Raw genomic sequence first — 22381 nt, forward strand, 5'->3', positions numbered from 1 at the left:
TTAAAGAAGTGCCCCATCTCTTTACCTTTCACTTCAGAAAATAACTTAACAGCCTGGGAGATCATAAAATGAGTGGGTTGGGGGTAGGAAAAGCTTGTTTGTTTAGCAGTAAGATATTTTAAAAACAGTTCCGAATTTGAAAGAGGGAGGAGCCATGCAAGCAGAGGCTGTTCTCTATCACAGGCAAGAATGTGACTGAAAATATTGGAAAACTAATAAAAATTTATATGACAAAAGAATCTGACTGAAAATAACATTGAATCCCTCTGCCTTCTGACATGGATATCTTTCAGCAGCCTCCAAAGTTCAAGGGGAGGGCATTCCTGCTTAGATTCCAAAAATGGCACCATTAATTTCTCTTCAATTAATCTTTTGTCTACATCTTAAGTATTTTCCATATAGCCTTATGAGAAATTAGTCAGTTTCCCCAGTGGTCGAAGAAACCTAGTTTGCCTGCAAAATTCTCAGATAAATGTCAGTGTCCAAAGTTAGAGATACAAATACATAAAGTTTTCCAGCTAAGAAGGCTGTAACAAGTAATACAAAATAATTACAAAATACTATTTCTTTTAATTACAAATAAAAATATGAGCCTTGTTAACGGGTTTTCTGGTCCTGCACAGAGGCCCTTACAGCAAAGTCCCACCTTTAAAGCCTAAATATTTACTTTTAGTCTGTCCAATCAGACACACACACATAATTAGATACGCTTAAAGTATTACGACTAGTAAAACCAACACAATAATCCCCCACATCTGAAAACTGTCAAATACTCTATGGATGAATGACTGACATGTCCAGGAGTTGGGGAGTATCCGTTCTGGATGAGGCTGGACTCCCTATGAAGAAACAGGTTTCCCTTAGGCCCAGATAACTTCTGGATAATTTCGCTGAAACTTTCTCTTCCCATTAATAATATTGTTTTCTCATTAACTAATGGTGAATGGGCAAAAAAATGCAAGAGAAATTTTTGTCACAGCACTAAAAAAGAGCATTGGAACTTTGGTAGATTGGATTGGCATCTCTATAGCTAGTGCAACATACAGATCATTTCTTGGTTACATACACTGACTAGCGGGTGGGGAGCCTAGTCCTACAGAGACACTGCCAACTTCCCTTCCCACATATTAATTCAGAATACAATATCCTGGTACTGCATTGTCAGTCAAACTAATTAAAATCCACCCTCCATCATTCAACATGAATTTAAAAAATAAGACTATCACATCACTTTGAGCGTACAAAAAGTCAGTAAATTTTACTTTGTGTAAATGCAGTTGCCACTTATGGGTTTTACCCTCTCCTAGTTTGGAAAAACAATGCTTTGTTGTGAAAAAAATATACTTCTACTGGTTATATTTGCACATGCTCTTAGATTCATATTCATTTTTCATAAAGTAACAGGATGCTAATGTTATGCTTAAAATATCTAGTTCTGAAATTGTGTCTAGGGATATGACATGTCCACAGGATATTAAATCTCAATATAAAATTATCCATGGAGCAATAAACACGCTCACAGTGCCTCTGTAGAAGAATTTCAGTATCAATACTGAAGATCTTGTGCCCTCAAGAGAACTAATTTCACAGCAATAAAAAGAAAATCTGAAAGTAAAGGACAAATAAATTCAACCTTTTGTGTTCTATTCATGCAAGCCTTTTTTTACAGCTGGTCAACTGAAGAGTTAAGTACATGGGATCACCTGTTTGGCTTTGACTGTGTGCAAAATACAAGCTATCTTGCATATCACAGTAACATTGTGATGTCTGGAATAAACACCAAGGACATTTGTAAACTGATGTCTCTTCTAGACATAAAGTCTATTTAGACAAGAGAGTGAAGGCACATTTATCCAACGTGGCTCAGAACAACTCTCTGAAAAGTCTCTAGTGATACTAGTCAACCTTAAACACTTTTTTCTTTCAGCGAGAAAATGAAAATATTCTATTATTAACTGACTAGTAACCTGTAAGTAAATAGATACCATTTTCATTTTTCTGGAATTTGTATTCTTTACCTCAAAGGTCACATTACTAGAGATTTATGCAATAGTGGGAAATAAAATGTCATTTTCATACACAATAATTTGGCAGGACACCTCAGGGACAACTGTTGGCACACCAGTCATAAGCAAGGATGACATTTCATTTATCACTACTTTAAAAAGATAATACACCACATGGGGAAAGCATAACATGTTCTGAGAGCTTTGTCTACTTCGTGATTTCACAAAGTATTGTGATGTGAGAAATGTTTGCTGGGTCATAATGCACTGTTTGACAAAGGTTCAGCATTGCCAATCCAGTGTTCCCCAAACAAAATTTCCAGCTTCTGATAAGAATAGTAAGTTTTTAATTTTAATTTTGTTCTGAAATATTTCTGATGAAAAGGTAGCACACAGTTTTAAAATAAACTAGCCCACCACCCTCCAAAATTGAAATGTGGTATATACAGTAATTAATAAAAAAATCTATTAATCTTCTAAACTAACAAGAAACACCTCAAACTAGATGTTTCCTAGTATTAACAAACAATTTACTTTTTATGTTAGATGGATAGAATTCATAACAGTTTCAGAAGATGGTAAAACAGGGATAACAACCTTCTGAGAACACAGCTCATTCAATGGAAAACAATATAATGATACTGAACCAATTTGGATCATGTTTATCTAAGACTAAAATTGCACATAATGAAAGCAGAGAGATATGGCTCTTTTTAAAATACACACAATCTCAGCATACCGCTTTAAGTGACATTGCTATTAAAAGCACCAAAACATTTGGAACTTGGATGGAGAATTTAGTTGAGATAAATATGGCATGTCTGGACTTACAGAGCTAGGACTGGAATGTCGTCTGATTTTAGGAGATTCTTTCCCAGTGGATGAAGTCTTGAAGTTAATGCAGGCATTGTTCTCTGAATGCACCCTCTTCACTTGATTATTTGGCTTTTCAAATGGATCAAAAGTGCTCTGTGTCCTTTGAACTCTGACTTTTTTGTCTTCTGGAATTGTGTCCAAGGGCTTGATCACAGAATCCATTCCTTGGCAATTCCGTGTAGACATCTTTGTGACACATATCTAAGGGAGGAAAGGAAAAATATCTATTAAATAACTTGATAAGGTACCATTGCTCAGGACCAAACAAACCATTACCAGAGGGTGGGGGTAGACTGTGTTTCCAGCTCCAGTTGTACTACTAACGTAGGACATGAGATGCATATGGTACAGGCAGATGGGTCATGGTTAACCATCTCCAACCCTCCAATTCTCCCATATAAATTATTAAAATGTTTTCAGCTACGCTCTAATAATAGAAGAGAACCCAGTTAAGGTACAAACTGAAGAAGTATGCTGGCCAGAATGAGTGGGCATAGGAGAAATTAAGCATCTTCCCTCTTACCTGCAAATCCTTCCTGAACACTCTTCCCACCTTTAATAATGTTTCACCAAGTAACATTTACTTTGACTCCTTAGTGTTTTATAATTATATAATAATAAGTATTCAAGTGCCATTTATTCTGAAACATTGAATATACTTATTAATTCTGAAAAGGCACAAATTACACTGTTGTATTTAAATAAAAATAAACAGCAGAAGAATATAAATAAATTAATAATAATAATTAAAGGGGAAAGTACAGATTTGGAAGTCTTGGTAAAAGCCTTATGTAAACTTTATCAGCTTAAATGCCAGATCACTAAGTCTTACTGTCCAGTCACTGATATCTGCTGCAAAGTATTGATTTCCATTTGTTTAAAATTAGATGAGGCCAAATTAAATATATTGACTTATGTCAATTTAAGCCATCTTACTGTAGCATGCCTTACATAATTGTTTCATAAAACAATGTGTATATAGCTGAATTAGTATAAGACTTGGAAAATCCAATTGGTAAAACCATACCCTATCCCTCAACCAGTGGAGGCAACATTCAGTAGTTCAATAACACACAACATTTCTCAGGTCTTTACTTTTCCAGCAATCCAGCAATTTTGCTACCTCCTTAAGTGTTATGATCCAATCCCAAGGCCATGAACTATGTAGTTTATTCACAAAATTATTATTTTCATTGGGAAGTGAGTATCTACAAAATGGTGGGCCAACACCATTTTTTGTTGTTGAAGCACAAAAGAATCTCTATCTAGCCTTGGGATAATTGACTTCAAAGTGTTGCCTTCATGTATAAGTCTAGTGGTATAAACACTTTCTAAAAGCACATTTTTCCTCAAAGTGCATATCCTGATTTTATTACTTCAAATCCAATTTATTTCAATTGTTCTCAGACAGCAGACTTTTTTCAAATGTAATATGCTAGGCACAGAGTGTTTGTTCCAAACCTCTCAAGTTTCCAAATAGTACTCCACAGAAGTAGAGGGGACTCTTAGATTTGCAATTATCAGAAAGGAGAACTGATGTAATCTCCTTGTGTATCTGGGTAGAGCTCCTAAAAGGAAGATGAGGAGCCGGTTCCAAAGCACACAAGTATGTATTTTTATTCGTGCATTAAATGCAATACTTTAAAAATGGAATTGCAAAAATAATCTCCAGGTTGTTCTTCACATTTGTGAGATGATCTCCAAAGCCAATGCATTCAAAGGAACGACCAAGTCAACAGCTATTACTTTTCAGTTGTTTGTGAATTAAGTATTTTATTAACTTATGGATTCAGAGCAATTAGCTACCTTCTAAAGCCTAAACGTGTTAAGCAAGTCCTTGAAAATGGTATTGCCATCACCTGTGGTGCTCATCGCTAGAGGAAGCATAAAATGCTTCCCCAAAATAGTAAGACTATATCTCACCAAAAAGGCTTCCTTTGCAGTGTAACAGGAAGCCAATGGATCTGTATACCAATAAAAATTTCAAATTCAAAATAGTTTAAACAATAAGACTAGCTTACTTTGAAATACAATTCTGCAAAAAAGCAAGAGAGATAGAAAGTAACACTAAAGTACCTCTTTCCATACAATGCCTCTAGTATAAAAACTGAATTCAAAGACACAATTAAATAATATATATGATCCAATGAACTCCAAGATGCGTGTAGTAGGCCCTTACACAATTCTACAACCAGAATGGCTAGAAGATCTAATCATTACCGTAAATCTGAATGCTACAAATTCGTGGCACATATCACTCTGCATCAGTTATGAAAGTTGATGCAAGAGCAGAGTCAAAAGTTACTTGCTCTGGCTACCTAAATCAATTATTATATTGCACAGGTAAGGTTTTTGCTGTCACTATAACCTGCCACTATGACCCAAATATCAAATATCAATATTTGATAACAAAGACAAGATTAGATATACACATTGTGTGCATAATATCCTACAGCTTCACAGATGCTGGTAGTCCTTTTGCATATATGCAAAATGAGATGGAGAGCTATAATGTTTATGTTGCAAATGTAACTTAATTGTTAGATACTTTAAAACAAATAAAGGCAGTACACAGAAGGTTGCCATGATTAGCCGTGCACTGAATCCTGATTGTAATTTACTCTAGAGAATTCATCTTCCCTCACATTGAAAATAACTTTGTAAAATACCTGCTGCCATAGATTTTATCTGGCTCAGCAAAAGCAATAGTTTAAGATGAGATATGCTAGGCAAGAGGTTATCTCCTTGCATACAAAATGCAGCCATGATCCAATGTTGATGGCAACTATTATTTTATTTAAAAAAAACCAAAACATTTTGTACTAAGACAAAGTCTAAACCAAGTCTCACCACTACTCCAAGGGTTTCCTCTACAGAAACATCTGAATGAAGTTATTCAATAATTTAAGTATATCCACTGAAATAAATAAATGCCTAACTGTATAAATGGCAAACCATAGCCAACAACCCTTGGGCAAGAGAGCGCTGACCTCAGTACAGGAAAGCAAACACAAAAGTCTGCAGTAGGTGTACAAAATTCATTGCCGTCAAGATCCGTACAAAGAGAGTCTCAATACAGAGATCTCCACTTCACAATGGTAGGCTGCTTGTCTTGATGCTGCATTCATGGAAATCACATATGAAACCCTATCAGGAAGTGTGAAAGATTATAAGAATTCATTTAACAGAGGCAGAGAGAAGAAACACCGTGGTGGTTCTTTAATAGTTAATCTGGACACCCTTCATCTGCCCAAGCTGCAATAAAACATGTCTCTCTCGTACTGGTCTCTACAGCTACAGCAGGTGCTGCAACTCTCTGGTGGTTTGGCTTTACCCAAGATGGCACATTCTTCCATTCTCTCTCAAGACAGATATATGGCAACAACCATTTATACAGCTCTGCAAACACTACTGTGTTTGCATGCAGAACTATGGATTGGGCAACTAGCCCAATACTGTATTTTATAACTGAACTGGAAAAACAAATCAATTAAATGGTCACAAGACTAGCATGTATAAAAAGATGATTCTTTTTCTGATGTCTGGAACAAACAAAATATTTGTGGAATGACACGTTCTATTTTTGAACTTTTCACATGACATTATCTTGCCTACGTTCAAAGGGCAAAGTGTTATCTTTTGCAAAACCTTTGAGTGAGTTGTTCAGAAGTAGAGCTAATAAAGTGCATATGACATCTTATTCAGCTTCTAGGATGAAGCAATTCAGGGCTAAATTCTATTCTTTAAAGATTAAAGGTGGGTGAGTGATATGTCCACATTATCATTCCTTAAGTGCATTACAAAACCCCAAAATCTGTAATATAATTTTGGGAAATTTTTGCTGTACTAGAAAAAAATATTTCATTAATTAGCCTTAGCTAATTAAACCAATTTATAGCCTCTTGAACAGTGGGGAGGGTAATTGCTTTTACTTTGTTATGTAAAATGTTATGTATTTTTGTGTATAAATTCTATAAATTCATAGCATGCTATAGTATATATAACAGAACAATCTTGCTTTGAAATAAATATTATATTTTCCTTAGAAAGCACACTTAAAAAATTTAAGAATGCAGTTGCTGGCTTTTAGGGCTAGAATAGTATACAAGGTCTTTTACACCTGGACAGGGAGGGCTAAAGATAATGACTGATGAGTCAGAAAGACAGACTCAGAATTTCATGAGAAGTGAAAGCCATATGAGGTATATCTATCTCCTAGTCTAGGAATTTGGTTCAACCCTTTGTCCTTTAGAAGGACAGAGACATATTATGATAGAAAAAAGATTTCACTTATGTGGTGTTTCCCTTCACACACACACACACACACACACACACACACACACACGTTAATACTGTCAGATATTTTCCACAAAAATCAAGAGTGATTGACTATACATACTTGAAGAGTGCAACATCATGGATGACTAAGTGATCCCATATTTATCTTTAAGGTTACCTCATGTGCAATACTATTGGTCTGAGTGGTGTTCCTTCTTTATGTATCTTGGGGAGGCCGTAGAGTTTGGGGCATCTGGATGATTTTTCTCTGGGGATGATTCTTAGCTGGATTTCTTCACTGATAGGAGAGGCTTTTATTTTGGATTTGGTGGTTTTTTCCAGATAGGTGGTGGGATCTGTTTTTATAGGTTGGTAGGTAGGATCTTGGAGTAGATTTGATAGTTTTGCTTGGTAGTCCGATGTGTTCATCACAACAGTGGCATTACCTTTGTCTGCTGGGAGAATGATTATGTTGTTGTCTTTCCTCAGGTTGGTGAGTACACAAAGAAGAACAGAAGAACAGAAAGCACTCACCAACCTGAGGAAAGACAACAACCAATAGTCAGCTCCATAGGCTCACCTCTACAAAATCTCGCTAAATTTCTCGCCAAGCAACTTCAGCCCTATGCAGAATCCATCTCTTCACACGTTCCAAACTCCTTCCAGTTCATAGAAACAATAAAGAAGCAAAACCTACATCCTAATGACCTACTTGTGAGCTTCGATGTTGTATCTCTCTTCACACAAGTGCCCATTAATGAAGCCTTGACAGCCATTCAAAACAAATACAATCCCCCCGAATACATCTTGGACCTGACCAACCACTGCCTAACCAACACGTACTTCATCCACAATGGACAAAGATACAAACAGATAGAAGGAGCACCTATGGGATCACCCCTCTCACCGGTCATCGCAAACCTGTACATGGAACACTTTGAAACCAATGCTTTAGACAAGTCAGAACACAAACCCAAACTTTGGCTCAGATATGTTGACGACACCTTTGTAATTTGGCCACACGGGAAGGAAAAACTGGATAGCTTCCTCACACATCTCAACAGCCTACACCCCAAAATACAATTCACTATGGAAATAGAAGCCAACAACCAACTTCCCTTCCTTGACGTCCTAATCTACAAAAAACCTGATGGCTCCCTAGGACACACTATCTACCGGAAAAAAACACACACCAACCGCTACTTACATGCACAATCACACCACCACCCTGCACAAATAAACTCCGTAGCCAAGACTCTCATCTCCAGAACCAAACGCCTGGCTGACAAAGACCACTTGACAACTGAGTTACAGAATCTCTCAAATGTGTTAATTGCCAATGGATACCAGCAAAACAGGGTTACGAAGCTAATCCAAAAAGAAACACCCCCCAAAAACCAAGACACAGAAGAAAACAATGGCATGGCCCTCCTTCCTTATATCAAGGGCACTACAGATAAAATTAGCAAAATCCTCCATAAACACAATATCAAAACAGCCTTTTGCACCAACCAAAAAATAGCCAATATCCTCAGAAACCCCAAGGATAAAATCCAGTTGGAAAACCAAGGGGTCTATGAAATACCCTGCAAAGTCTGCCCAGCCACGTACATTGGACAAACAAACAGACGAATAAATGCACGTATCGCAGAACACAAGAATGCCGTCAAAAAAGAAGAAAAAACTTCCTCTCTTTTCCAACACATGAAAGAAACAGGACACGAAATTAATTTTGCAGATTCCAAATTGCTCTTTAACATGGAACATCACCACAAGAGAATAATCATGGAAGCCATCGAGATAGAGAAACACCCTCACAACATGAACAAGCGTGACGACACATCCCGCTTGCCAGACATCTGGAAATTAGCCCTCCCCACAAAAACTGACACCAGATCCAGAGGCACACAGAACGCCATCACCAACCAACCACACCAGACCCAAACCCAGACCCTCTCCACAGATAAATTACAGACACCATCCAGTAGCCAAACCATGGTGGCACCTCCGGATGCTGCACCCCCCTGCAATCCCTACACAGATCTGGCTGACACAGGCCACAAAACCACAGCTCGCCCCTATACACGAAGCCAAGCCAGAGCACAACTAAGTGCAGTACAGCCATCTTCTCAGAAAAACTCTTCACAAAGTTCAAGAGGTCAAGACACAAAGACTTTAGCAACTAATCCACACCTAATGACCCACCTAAGTGGTACTCAGGATATCACTCAAGAAATCACTCAAGATGTCCCTCAAGTAATTAAGGAACAAAAGAAGAAAAGGCACACTAGCCTGGGAACTTCCTCTCTGCCCAGAACATTGGAGGCTATACACCACACCCCCTCAACAGTATTTATAGGAACTCAAACACTGAGATCCTGCTCTGTTCCAGTAACAAGAAGCCGAAAGCACCAGCCTGAAGATGACGAGTGAGACCTCGTCGAAACGTCGCCTAGACACCCCAACTTTTACACGGGAAGACACCCGAGGACACCAAAACCTGCATTCCTGTACCCGTGAAAATCTACGAAAGCATATATATATATATATATATATATATATATATATATATATATATATTCGTTATGCCTGCAGATATGAACCAGGTCTCAAGAGCCCAGGGCCTCCCAGGTAATATCTTGTACAAGTTTTGGCAATGCTTCAACCCAAATGGAACTACAGTAGATGCTTCCAAACCTTTAATAAATAGTGGGTGATTCACTGTACTCCTGGTATTTGAAGCATGTCTCTGCATTCCCAGCAAATGTATTGATAGACCATTACATTTTAAGGAGAGAAAATTATCTCCATAGAAACCAAACAATTCTCTGCAGCATTCACACATTGCATTAAGGTTGCCTCTAGTTCAAATTCCATGCAGAGCAACGGCTGTAACAACTACAGAAGAAATTAAATGTCAAAAAGTTAAAACTCTGAAAGGAATATGCTGATATCTGAAGTAGAGATGGAGCACATGAACAAACCCTTTTCCAGAAAGTGTAGTGTCATTAAATACAGTGGTACTGTGGGTTAAGAACTTAATTAGTTCCGGAGGTCCGTTCTTAACCTGAAACTGTTCTTAACCTGAGGTACCACTTTAGCTAATGGGGCCTCCTGCTGCTGCTGCGCCGCAGCCGTGCGATTTCTGTTCTCATCCTGAAGCAAAGTTCTTAACCTGAGGTACTATTTCTGGGTTAACGGAGTCTGTAACCTGAAGTATCTGTAACATGAGGTACCACTGTACCATGGTAGGAGCACTGATAGTGAATGTATTCCTTAGCAGCCTGTGCTTGTACACGAGATAAGAGGCACAGGCTACCTAGACGCTTCTTTACTTTCTGAACTATAAACTACAAATCTCTTGCAAGCAAATACTCCTCTGGTTTTCCATTATCTTCTGCAGGCACTGCCTGTAAATTACCTTGTACAGAAGCTCAAGCACAGTCAGCTGAAAGAACATAAGAAGCTGCCTTATACTCTGTCAGATCATTGGTCTATGTAACTCAGTATCATCTACCCAGACTAGCTTTCACACCTAGCCATACCTGGAGATGCCAGGGATTGAACCTATGGCCTTTCACATGCAGAGCAGATGCTCTACCAGTGGATAACAACCCTTCCCCACCACACACTGTGTGTCTGTACAGTTTCCTTATCTCGAGTGCCTGGGCAGATTTCTGTAACAGACCGTTTCAACACTGCATCAATACTGAATGTAGCACGGGAGGCCAATGCACAGCCATATTCACAGATGGACTAAAATGGGAAATGCCTGTGATGCAACGGGTGGTTTGATTATATGCATTATTTTACAAGATTAATGAATTAAGAGCATGGCCATTCCCCCCCCCCATCTTTCTCAAAACCATCAATTTCAAGTAACATATCAGACCCTCTTTTAGCAGGACAGCGTTTCAAAACTCAGACTTCATCTGAACATATTTTCAGGCAGGAAGATATAATACTATTGATTCATTTAAGCAAGTATTGAGCCATTAAATGAAAACTAACCAAAGTTGGTTAGGTATTTCTAACAGAAAAGAATCCAAGATCTAAATCTTGCAATGGATGAATTATTGAATTATCATAAGAGGCTCCCTAAATCAGGAAGAAAAAAAGTTTAAAGTTCCTGTGGGTAATGATGACACAACACACAATATAGTGTTACTGTTTTGTCCTCGTATTTGGGGAGCAGGCCTTCTGGCTACAAATTAAATGGAGCAGACAGAAAAGCGGAGGTATCAATGTCATGACAGACAGGAATCCTGATTATCATTGGTCTTTAAAGGTAGACTGTTGTTTAAAAAGATCCTAGTGTTCTTGGGCTTTTTTTACAGTTTAAACCCAAGCCTCTACACTCCTGTTAATGCTTTCATCCAACTTCCATTAATAATATGTAGTTTAGTGTAGCTGCCAGCAGTAGGAAGATTTATAGTATTTGCAGGGTTGTGACCTACTTTCAAGACAACCACCCCAGTGTCTAATTTTTTCTTTGGGTCCTAGACAGGTTCAAAGCCGGCCATCCTTCTCCTACTTTACGTACTCAAGAATTGGCCTGCTGCCTTTGGACAATGGAGACAGTAATATGATTGCTTAAACACACTGGCTTTTAACTCATCTTTATGCAATCTTCCTGCTTTCAAATGTCTGCTGGAAGTAGCACAAAAGAAAGATGAAAAAGCTGCTGCCTAAAGGCTGTTGCGAAGAAAGCATAATTTCATTTCAAGAAAGGGTATCAGCAAACATATTTTTTTTCCAGGAGAGGGAGAGAAAGAAGAGCAAAATGAATGGCTGAGTAGTGAACCAAAACTGATCCTAATAATAAATTTAGCTGTTTCACAGTCCATAGACAAGGAAGGACCATAAGAAATATCATATTCTTGACACACTTCATAATTAGCACTAGAGATTTGTTGTTTTCTTGTAAAATTATATCCTATAATACATTGGGAATCAGAAAGCTCTTACTGTGAAATAAAGAGTTGATGTGCTGTATCCAATGTTAGTCATATTCTGAGTATACAAACTGTAATTAATGGACATGAGTAACTTAGGTTCATTAATTTCAATGGGTCTACTCCAAGTATAACTTGGTTGGATACAACTTTTTAATGGTAAGCCACCAATGCTAGCACTCAGCTGCCACTCCAACCAAAAACGTCATCTTTGGAAACAGTGTTAATATGATATCCAAAGTTACCTTAAAACCAGACTGATTCTTTGCAACTTTTTAAAAAGTTTAGAGTTTCTACTCCAGTACAGTGGTACCCCGCAAGACGAATGCCTCGCAAGACGAAAAACCCGCAAGACGAAAGGGTTTTTCGGTTTTTGCGACGCTTCGCTAGACGATTTTCCCTATGGGCTTGCATCGCAAGACGAAAGCCCATAGGGAAATCTCGGGGACCTTTTTTTAAATGCTGGCGGTGGGGAGCAAAGCCTTTTCCCCCCCTCCGGACTTCAGAAGAGGTCCAGGAAGGCCGGCGGGGGCGAAAGGCTTTGCTCCCCACCGCCAGCATTTTAAAAGCGGTCCGGGATAGCAGGGAAGCGCTTCCCGCTATCCCGGACGGCTTTTGAAGGCAGGCAGGGGGGGCAAAGACTTTTGCCCCCCGCCCGCCTTGGGAAGAGGTCCTGGACTGTCCGGGGCGATTTAAAAGCCCCCGGACGGCTTTTGAAGCCTCCCGCCGCCGCCCGGCTTCGGGGCAGGAACGCCTCTCCCAGCCGCCCGGCTTCGGGGCATCGTTCCGATGCCGGGCGGCGGGGCAGGAACGCCTCCCCCCGCCGCCCGGCATCGGAACGATGTCCCGAAGCTGGGCGGCGGGGCCGGAAAGCCTCCCCCCGCCGCCCGGCATCGGAACGATGTCCCGAAGCTGGGCGGCGGGGCCGGAAAGCCTCCCCCCGCCGCCCGGCATCGGAACGATGTCCCGAAGCCCGGCGGCGGGGCGGGAAAGCCTCCCCCCGCCGCCCGGCATCGGAACGATGTCCCGAAGCTGGGCAGCGGGGCGGGAAAGCCTCCCCCCGCCGCCCGGCTTCGGGGCATCGTCCCGATGCCAGGCGGCGGGGCAGGAACGCCTCCCCCAGCCGCCCGGCATCGGAACGATGTCCCGAAGCCGAGCGGCGGGGCGAGAAAGCCTTTGTCCCCCCTGCCTGCCTTCCCGGGGGCTTTTAAATCGCCCCGGACAGCGGAGAAGTCCTCCGCTGTCCCGGGCGATTTTAAAATGCCGCCCGCCAGAAGACGTCGGGGGAAGGCGGTTTCCATAGGAACGCATTAATTGATTTTCAATGCATTCCTATGGAAAACCGTGCATCGCAAGACGAAAAACTCGCAAGACGAAGAGACTTGCGGAACGAATTAATTTCGTCTTGCGAGGCACCACTGTATTTATCATCATCATCACCTGTCATGCCTAGCCCTGACCTAGCAACAGAGGTGGAGTCCTCAGAGGATGAACCAAACACTCCACAGGTTGAGGACCTGTAGCAGCAGGCAGGATCCCCTGAACCAATGCTCTAGATAACCTTGGCTTCTGGTGGGAGGGAGCTGCTGCATAATAGAGTGGGACTATTGCTTCCCTTAAACTGGACACTATACTTCTGTTGATGCAGCCTAGAATAGCTAGTATTTTAAATTTGTTTAATTCAATTCCTTGCATGCCTTTGCAGATGCTGTATTTAGCCAAATATAATATTCAGAAAATATAATTCACAGTAGTTTAATTCCTTGTAGAAGGCCAAGGGAAATGATTTTTTTACTTTGACTTGTATGTTCTTCACTCTTTAGTTTCCTGTTCTTTACTGTCATCTGGCATTATCAAAACTTAAAAGAACCAAAGCCAAATTAAATGCATACCTTCCACTAACGTGTACCAAAAAGCAGACTTCCTCATCTCCAATATCCTTTATTACAATATGCCGCTCACAGGCCAGTTGTTATACACCACAATTTTTGCTTGCTTCCAACCACTTTTGAGTAATAGATATGCTACAATGATGAATATAGGAAATTATTTTAAGCTTGGCAAGGCATTGATGTATCCAGTCTATTTTAGTTTTTGGAATTAATGCTATTCAGTGATGAAGTCATGTAAATATGAAATTATTGCATTGTGTTGAATTTTGAGGTCATGGAGAAAGTCATGACCTCTCAGACGAAACATTTTTAATTTTTATTCTGGGGTACTCTTGTAAAACAGCTAATTAATGAAGGAAGAACATTAGTTGTCTAATGAGCAGCTTTTACACACACACAAAATTATGAGTGAGGAAATGTGCAGGAAGCAAAGTACACAAATTCAGTTATCACCATTCCAAAGTTCTCTTTTCTTGCCCGAAGACAAATAGAACAAAACTGCAGAATAATAAGTGGCCGAGATTTGAAAGGGAGATTATCCAGTAAGGTAAGATAGATGGCAATTGAGCCGGCTGTGGTGTTTGCTGGACAACCCAGGGTGTTGGTATTGGGGGCTTCAATATTCACTTCAGGTACATCTTGGAAAGAGGCAGCTCAGGACTTCCTTACCACATGACCACTATGAGGCCATTATAATACCATTTGCTAATACCTGGTATTTCTGACCACTCGAGAAATTGGTGGTCTGAAAATGAGAATCTCATCAGTAACCCTGTTGTTGTGGTCAGATCTCCTCTTGGTGAGGTTTGGACTGGAAGTAGATCGATATCTCTCTCTCTCTCTCTCTCTCTCTCTCTCTCTCTCTCTCTCTCTCCAGGGATGGTGGGCCTATTAAGCGCGCCTGCCCCATAAGGCTTAAAGATTCCTGAATGCTGTTGAGGATTTCCCTGCTGACATGGCTGATGGTCCCGGCTTCTGGTTTCACTTTGTAACGGTGAGATAGAAAAAGCCTTAGACACCCAAGCATCCTCTCCTGCATTGCAAGAGCTTGGCTGGCTTCTTGGTAAGCTAGGGCTATAAAACAAGCACAGAAATGAACAAAATGCAGGTGCCACAAGTCTCATAATTAATACGCCCTGGGAACTTTTGATGAAGAACTGTTAAGAAATTATTTTAAATAAAATAAAGCGAGGAACTTGTGCCTTTTATCCTGCTCAGAATGGATACCACTCCTAGAGCTCACAGGGCACAGCAGCTTCAATGTCACACTGAAAAGGCTTTCAAAGCCAGTTGTTATAGACAGGCACCATCATACATAGCAAGAAATGAGCACCAATCATAGAAAGGGAGAACTAAGCAGAAGAAGTGCACGTTCTGCCCCCATCTGGAGCAGTTCTGCTGTGTCTGCAACCCAGCGAAGCCTATATCTAAAAAGAGAGGAAGTGCTTGGAATGGGGCTTCGTGGCAGTGCTACCTCACACTTCGTGATGACACATCAGTATTATGAGCAGAAATTTAGCAGGAGGATGACAGCAGCACCACCTAAATTTGCTTCAGAGGTCGAGTATCTTGAGTTGCAGCCAGCACAAGTTCACAGCTCAACTCATACATCATCTTGCAAGATATCAAGCTCATTCATTTGTTAAACAGTGTGTGTGTGTGTGTTCCTCACAGCAAGAATCCGGGTTTTGCATCAACTGGGTATTGCATCTGCTGTAAGAAAGGCAGCTGTCTGCCCAGCTGCTCAAAAACTATTGGGGTTTTATATTGTTGGGTAGAACTGCATCCTATCTAGGAGTTGTAATATTCTACCATGGTAGCGGATGAATGACCACAACTAGTCAGAACAGCTGCGCTGAAAACCTAATGTGCAAAGTTATTAATTCTTTCACCTAAATATGAGCTGCCAAGTAGCTAGAAATTCTCAGGTACAACATGTTGGCACAACACACTTTAAAGAATTGATCATTTACACAGTTCTTTCAATATAAGGGTGTCATTTGAAGTACTATTGGCAATCCTCATTCTTCTTTAGACAGGTCAGCATTATGTTTATATTTTGTAGGCGTGATCAATGCCAGAGGAGTATAAATGCTTAGAGATTCCTGAGAGAAGCATATTGCAAAAAGCAACTATGAAGAGAGCTTCCTAATGGGGAATGGGTGGGGAGATAATGACAGAGGAGATCCATCTAAATACTTGGAGAATCATAGTTTGTGAATTTTCGAAACTGAAAGCAAGCAGCTGGAAAACTACTTCATATTCCTAGGAAAGAGCCCAACACTTGGATCATCCATATGTTTAAATATTTGAGCACAAGCATCTAAGTTTTAGGAGGCTGTTATTTTTCTTAACTCTTGCACAATCATAGAACATAGAACGATGTCAACTAATTCTGGCTATGTTTCCTCAAAGGAACTGCAGTAGCTCAGGTTTCTGTCATGTAGCACATCACAATAGGGTACATTTCTAATATGAAGTCTACAGGCAAATCTTCACTCTGGTTTTAATGCAATGAATGTTTGGAACAGCTGGTTCTGAGGGTATATTGCAATTAAAAAGCAAAAGAAATACTATTGTTTAGAAGGAACTTTGGTATGTTAAATGAGAACCAGATAATTAGTTTCATTTCTTTGTAATGTAGGTTAAGAAAAACTAGCCAAGAATTTGTCAACAAGATACTTATGTTTAATTTTGAACCGTATGATAGAATATGCACTTTAAAAGTGTGACCTGAAAATGAATATATGCTCACCATGTTCAGTAAGAGCCTCCTGCCCTCCTGCAGGAGTTGCATATATATGTAACAGCAGGAGTGTGTGTCAGTGTGTTTGTTTGTGTGTGTGTGCATGCGCGCGTGCATGCTCTGTTGACCTAGAACCAGGATGACGAAACTACTCACACATCGCAATTGGTTAACAAAGGGCAAAGTGTGTTGGGAGCTACACACCATGCAGAAACCGCAGTGCCAGCTGGCACTCAGCAAAAAGGTTCTCTTTGAAAGCGGTAATCTGCTACCTGTGAGAGCTGGAATCCACTGACATGCCATGAATCACTGTTGCTATACTTCAGTCAAACACAGGTTGAGTAGCATGAGTATTTGTACTACAGAACAATAAAAAAAATCTTTTCAATGCACTATCAATTTTCTGGACTACAGGAGGTCTAAGAAAAGCATTACTTTCTCATGGAATGGAAGGAACTACTGAACCTGTTTTCAAGCACAATTCTATACTTCATTTTTTAAAAAACCATTAAATTACTGGTTATTCCTGCTTGAAAACATTGGTGGAAACCAGTGCTTGGAAATCTACACAATAAATATACAAACACCCTTTGTTGATAGGTCTCATTTCCAAATGTCAAGGAAGGTGAAAATAAAGAACTTGTATTGCATAGGTTACAAATTTATCCAATAAACACAGTCTCCAGGTATTTGTAAGAAATCCAGTTCTCATTAACAAACTGAATACTTCCAGCCTTTATGGAATCTGCAATGGTGCACATTCCCCATGTGGTCTTCAGTGCAACTGAAACAGGTCAACCATCTCTTTTCTAAAAGAATTAATAGTGTCACTGAATAATGTCATTCACTTCCTTTAACCATCTTCTCCTAGCTGGATAAGAGAGTTGTCTTGAGGGTCTTGATTTCAACAGAACAAAGACTGGAGGGACCTGAAGAACTGCAGCTTGACCGAGAGCCAGATAGTAGTTGTTTTGTTTTTTAATGTTGCTATGGCCCAGATGAGATACACCAAATTTATGTTCAGTGTTTCTTTTTGACAACTTGGAAGAATTTAAATTTCCATTTGTATCCTATTCTGCCTTCAGGAGCTCAGATTGACATCTTAGTCTTACCAGGTAGGTTAGGCTGCTGGCGAAGGACCCCACGCTGGTTCATACATATGATAAAACTGCAGTTTGGAGACAGGGATGAGGTCTTGAGGTTGCACGCACTGTTTCCCATTGCGCATGAATTCCTCCTGACTCTCCTGGGCAAAACTAAACACAGATGCTTCTAAATCTCCTTTGAGTAGTTAGACTCTGAAATCACAGCATGCATGATCACACAGCACATGCCCTATTACCTAATTCTCAGCTTATGTGTATTTCTGCAACATGCCACTGATTTGCCTATGACCAACCCATGGGTTTTGTGGCTGAAACGGGATCTGAACCTGGATTTACAAACCAAAGCCCATCACCCTAGCAGCAATCAGAGCCCAATGGCTCTTTTATAGCTGCATAAGAGAACACACCTAGACAGCCTATAGAAAACTTGTGATGAGCATTCAGGACTGCCCCTCCAATAGAATATTTCCGTTAAATAAGTGTGGGAACTTTTGGTGGGGATAGCAATATCAAGTTTCACCTTTTCTTCGTACATGATCAGTATTCACAGGACTGTCATTTACCAATAATGTTTCAGGCAAATGAAATTCTGTTTTTATTCCCTGCAAGTGCGTATTAAGATCGGCCATGATAATTCAGGAAACCAAGAAAACCTTGAAGATTCATCTATCCATCTCTATAGCCAAGATGCAATATCCACCATTCTACAAGTACTTTCAGTTTTTAAAATACTGATTATAAAAGCAGGTGTTAAAACATCCAAAAGCCACATTTAAATGAATGAAAGTAAATGCCAATAGATAGTGTCGGCTGAAATCTTAAGGAAACTTGAAGTAGATGCTATGCATGCACAGACATCTTGTACCATAAGCAAATAAAATTATCACTCAGAACCCAGATATAGCAGAAGTAATTATTCTGCCACAAATTCATGAGATTAGCCTTCCTGTCCAAAGTGAAAACAGAGGTTCCATTCCTATCAAAATGTAAATTTGTGGCTTAAGTATGTTGAAATAAGGCAGCTCCCTGTCACTCACATTTAAGGAAAAAAACACATTTGCAATACATTTCACTCAGGTCTGAATTTCCTCTTCTATGAGAAAAGCTCCTACAGATATATTTATTATCTATGATCCTATATATTCCTTGGGAGAAAGTCTTACTGATTTCAATAGGAGTTTCTACTAGCTAATGCCAAGGTGCAGGGAGAATCAAGAGATATATCTGCTAGACATCTATGGAGCAAGTAAGCATTAATATGTTGCTAGATTATTATATATGGCTCTAAATTCATCACCCTGCTCCTACAGGTAGTAGTACCCATCACCTCCTAATATATCACATATTTAGAAAGTGTTCTTCATGTCAAAAGAGACCAAACTCAGTTTGACATTTCAATGAAAAAATAATGAATTTAAATCTGTGGTTCCTTTAATATATCTCAATGCCAGCATAGCTCCTCTAATTTACTCAATGGAATCAACTCTAGCATAGATATGGGAGAACTATATGAGAGGCAGGTCCACCACAGAGCAGATAAAATGAAGTTCATGGCTCATCTCATGCTGTTACACATTTGCTGGTCTATTACTGTGTTCATGCGTGCTTTGCATGCTGACTGTTCTATACTGATCATTGCTGGGTTTTAAAATGTTTCTCTTTTAAGGTTGTAGCATGCTCCTGCTCAAGCTTTCCTACATGCTAAATTATTCCACAGATCAAAAACTGCTGCCAGTGCTGTCATCCAGTGCTGTTTAAAATATCTTAGAACATTGATACAGAGCTAACACACAGGTAATGTGCCCCCCTCCCAAAAAAATATCCGCTGACCTCCGTCATACTGTTTTGGTATTTCCTTAAAGGTTCATTTCAGCAAAGTACACGCCTTCCTTCCCTTCCACATTAAGGAAAGCCTCTAATTTACAGAAGCCATTTATTCCGTCTAGGTCCAGCATGACACAGACTTGTTTGCAGTGATGGAAAAGTGATTGGTCACGTCCTTCATCCACTCATCCCGGAGGGCACTCAGCCAAGCATATACGAGTAAAATTGTGCATAGCGTCCTCTTTATACTCTTAATAAAACAGCCTAGGAGAGAGAAAGGGCTGTAGCAAGAAAGAAGCACAGCTCTTAAAACCTTCCCCACCTATTTCCACAGAGAAAGGTGAAAATTTCCACCCCCTCCCAAGCATCTCAGGAGAGTGTATAGTCTCATGAGTGATTCTGAGATAGCTGTAACATTTACCACCAGTCTGCGTTTAAAGGATTTAAAAGAAAATAGGAAGCCCAGCATGCACCCAGAATGAATCCTGCTCAAGTTGCAAGCATGCGATAAACGAGGGGCTCAGGTTTAGTAAGACGACAGGAATTCAATTCATCTCTTATTTAAAAACAAACACAGCCTTACCGTTTTGTTGTAGAAAGGATCGGGTTAGATTCACCTACGACTCTTTAGCATGCCTCTAGGAGCATTAGTGTTTGCAGGCAGGCCAGCCTCATTCTCAGCAACTGAATTCACAACATCTTTCTGCACTAGCAAGCTGAAATGGTGCGGCTGTACTACAGCTAAGAAAGGGGGAAATTATAAGCAGAAAAACAAAGAAATCCCTCAAGGAAGGATATTCTCTGCAGAGTTGCTGCGTGGAAGGTGCTGATGATCATCAAGGAAGGAGATTTCACCGTCTAAATGCCATTGACAGCACAGGGATAGGGGAAGGAAGGTTTTTGGTTGCTGCCTTTTTAAAGAAAATGTGATGGACTTGCCTGTGGAGTTTCCCGGGAAGGCACACTACTCAGGCTCTGCAGCAGTATTGCAGCCAATGTAACTATGCACATGCAGTCTAGGTGGTTTGCAGCATCATGGATTTTTTGGGGGAAAGGCATGTAAATGTACACCTTGGAAGAGCTTCAGTAGATTAAGGAACGGAGGCCAATGTATGTACAACTTATAAGAGGCTGGCAGTGGGGAAGGATTCTTAAATGATACAAGGAATTATGGTCAATTCAGTTGATGCCCTAGCATCAAAAATAAAATAAAATTGCCAAGTGTCAGGGGGAGAAGGAGGAAGAAGTGCATATGATGACATTTGTTCACAGTGCCTCAACTTTGTAGTATGAAACTACTTCACAAGGTTAATTAAAGCCTGGCCATTTTAAAGAGAGAGAAATTAGGCTCTTCCCCACAGCTTTAATTAATGGGGAATTAATGCCCTCACTAATCCTCATAACAAATCCAATGAAACCAGAATGTTTAAGTGATTGAATTATTGCCATCAATAAGGCTGAACAATATACATGTCTAACTCACTCTTCCCTAGTCAGATGCTCTCCAGATGTTTTGGATATCAATTCCCACAATCCCTGATCATTGACCATTCCGGCTGGGGCTGAAGGGGGGTTCAAAAAACATCTGGAGGACATCAAGTTGGGGGAAGTTGGCCTAGTTTACAACTGTGCATTCAGTTCCATCAACATTATGCCAGTAACACCTTACATCTAACAATCTAACAACTCAGCTGCAAGGATTATTTGCCGAGGCCCTCAAAAGAGCTCTGCTTTTTGATCCAAGAGCATTTATCCTGCAAAGCCTAGTAAGATCCAGTGAAAGAGACTGCTCAAAGGGAAGTGCACTATGAACTAATTTACCTAGAAAAACAGGGTTATTAGGTTATAAACTAGAATCACAGAATTGCAGAGTTAGAAGTGACTTCTAGAGTCATCTAATCCAATCCCCTGCAATTCAGGAACCTTAACTAAAGCATTCAAGACAGATGGTCATCCAACCTCTTCTTTAAAACCCCCAGGGGGAGAGAGTCCACCTCCTCTCATAGGAGTCTGATGCACTGTTGAACAGCTCTTGCACTCAGAAAGTTTACTCTAAATCTCCTTTCTGTAACTTGAGTCCACTGGTTTGGATCCTGCCCTCTGGAGCAGGAGAAAACAAGCTTGCGAGAACCTATTAGATATTCGAAGTTGGCTACTTCCTCTTTCCCAGGCTAAGCATACCCAGTTCCCTCAAATCATTTCTCATAAGACTTCGTTTCCAGACCCTTGATCATCTTGGTCACCTTCCTCTGCACACATTCCAACTTGTCAACATGCTTCTTAAATGGAGGTGCCCAGAACTGGACACAGTACTCCGGGTGTGGTCTGACCAAAGCAGAATAGAGTGGTACTATTACTTTCCTTGATCTGAACACTATACTTCTGCTGATGCAGCCTAGAATAGCATTAGCTGTTTTTGTTGCTGCATCACACTACTGACTCATGTTAAGCTTGTGATCTTAGCTCCCTTCCACACCTACCACTGGCAAGCCAGATGTCCCCCATCTTATATTTGTGCATCAGGTTCTTCCTGCCTGCCTAAGTATAGAACCTTAAATTTGTCAACGTTGAAATGCATTTTGTTAGTTTGGGCCTAGTTCTCCAATCTATTAAGGTTTTCCTGATTCTGTCTTCACTGGCATTGCCTACCCACCCCCCAGTTTGCTATAATTTGATGAGCGGCACCTCAATATCATCA

General features: G+C 40.3%; 1 protein-coding gene across 5 annotated transcripts in view; it reads right to left on the reverse strand.

Moving 5' to 3' along the window:
• Positions 1-22381, reverse strand: part of CDK14 (cyclin dependent kinase 14) — a 232342-nt gene that overhangs the window by 155475 nt on the left and 54486 nt on the right. For 2 of the 5 annotated variants that reach the window (XM_081882549.1, XM_081882550.1), the window contains exon 3: positions 2838-3083. In XM_081882549.1, the coding sequence (XP_081738675.1) occupies positions 2838-3083 (246 nt within the window). Of the gene's footprint in view, positions 1-793; positions 926-2837; positions 3084-19689; positions 19809-20266; positions 20709-22381 lie in introns of those variants that run through there. The other 3 variants (XM_081882552.1, XM_081882551.1, XM_081882554.1) reach the window with 3 other exon arrangements.

The sequence above is a fragment of the Podarcis melisellensis genome (genome assembly GCF_964234715.1).
Source record: "Podarcis melisellensis genome assembly, chromosome: 12".
Lineage (NCBI taxonomy): Eukaryota > Metazoa > Chordata > Lepidosauria > Squamata > Lacertidae > Podarcis > Podarcis melisellensis.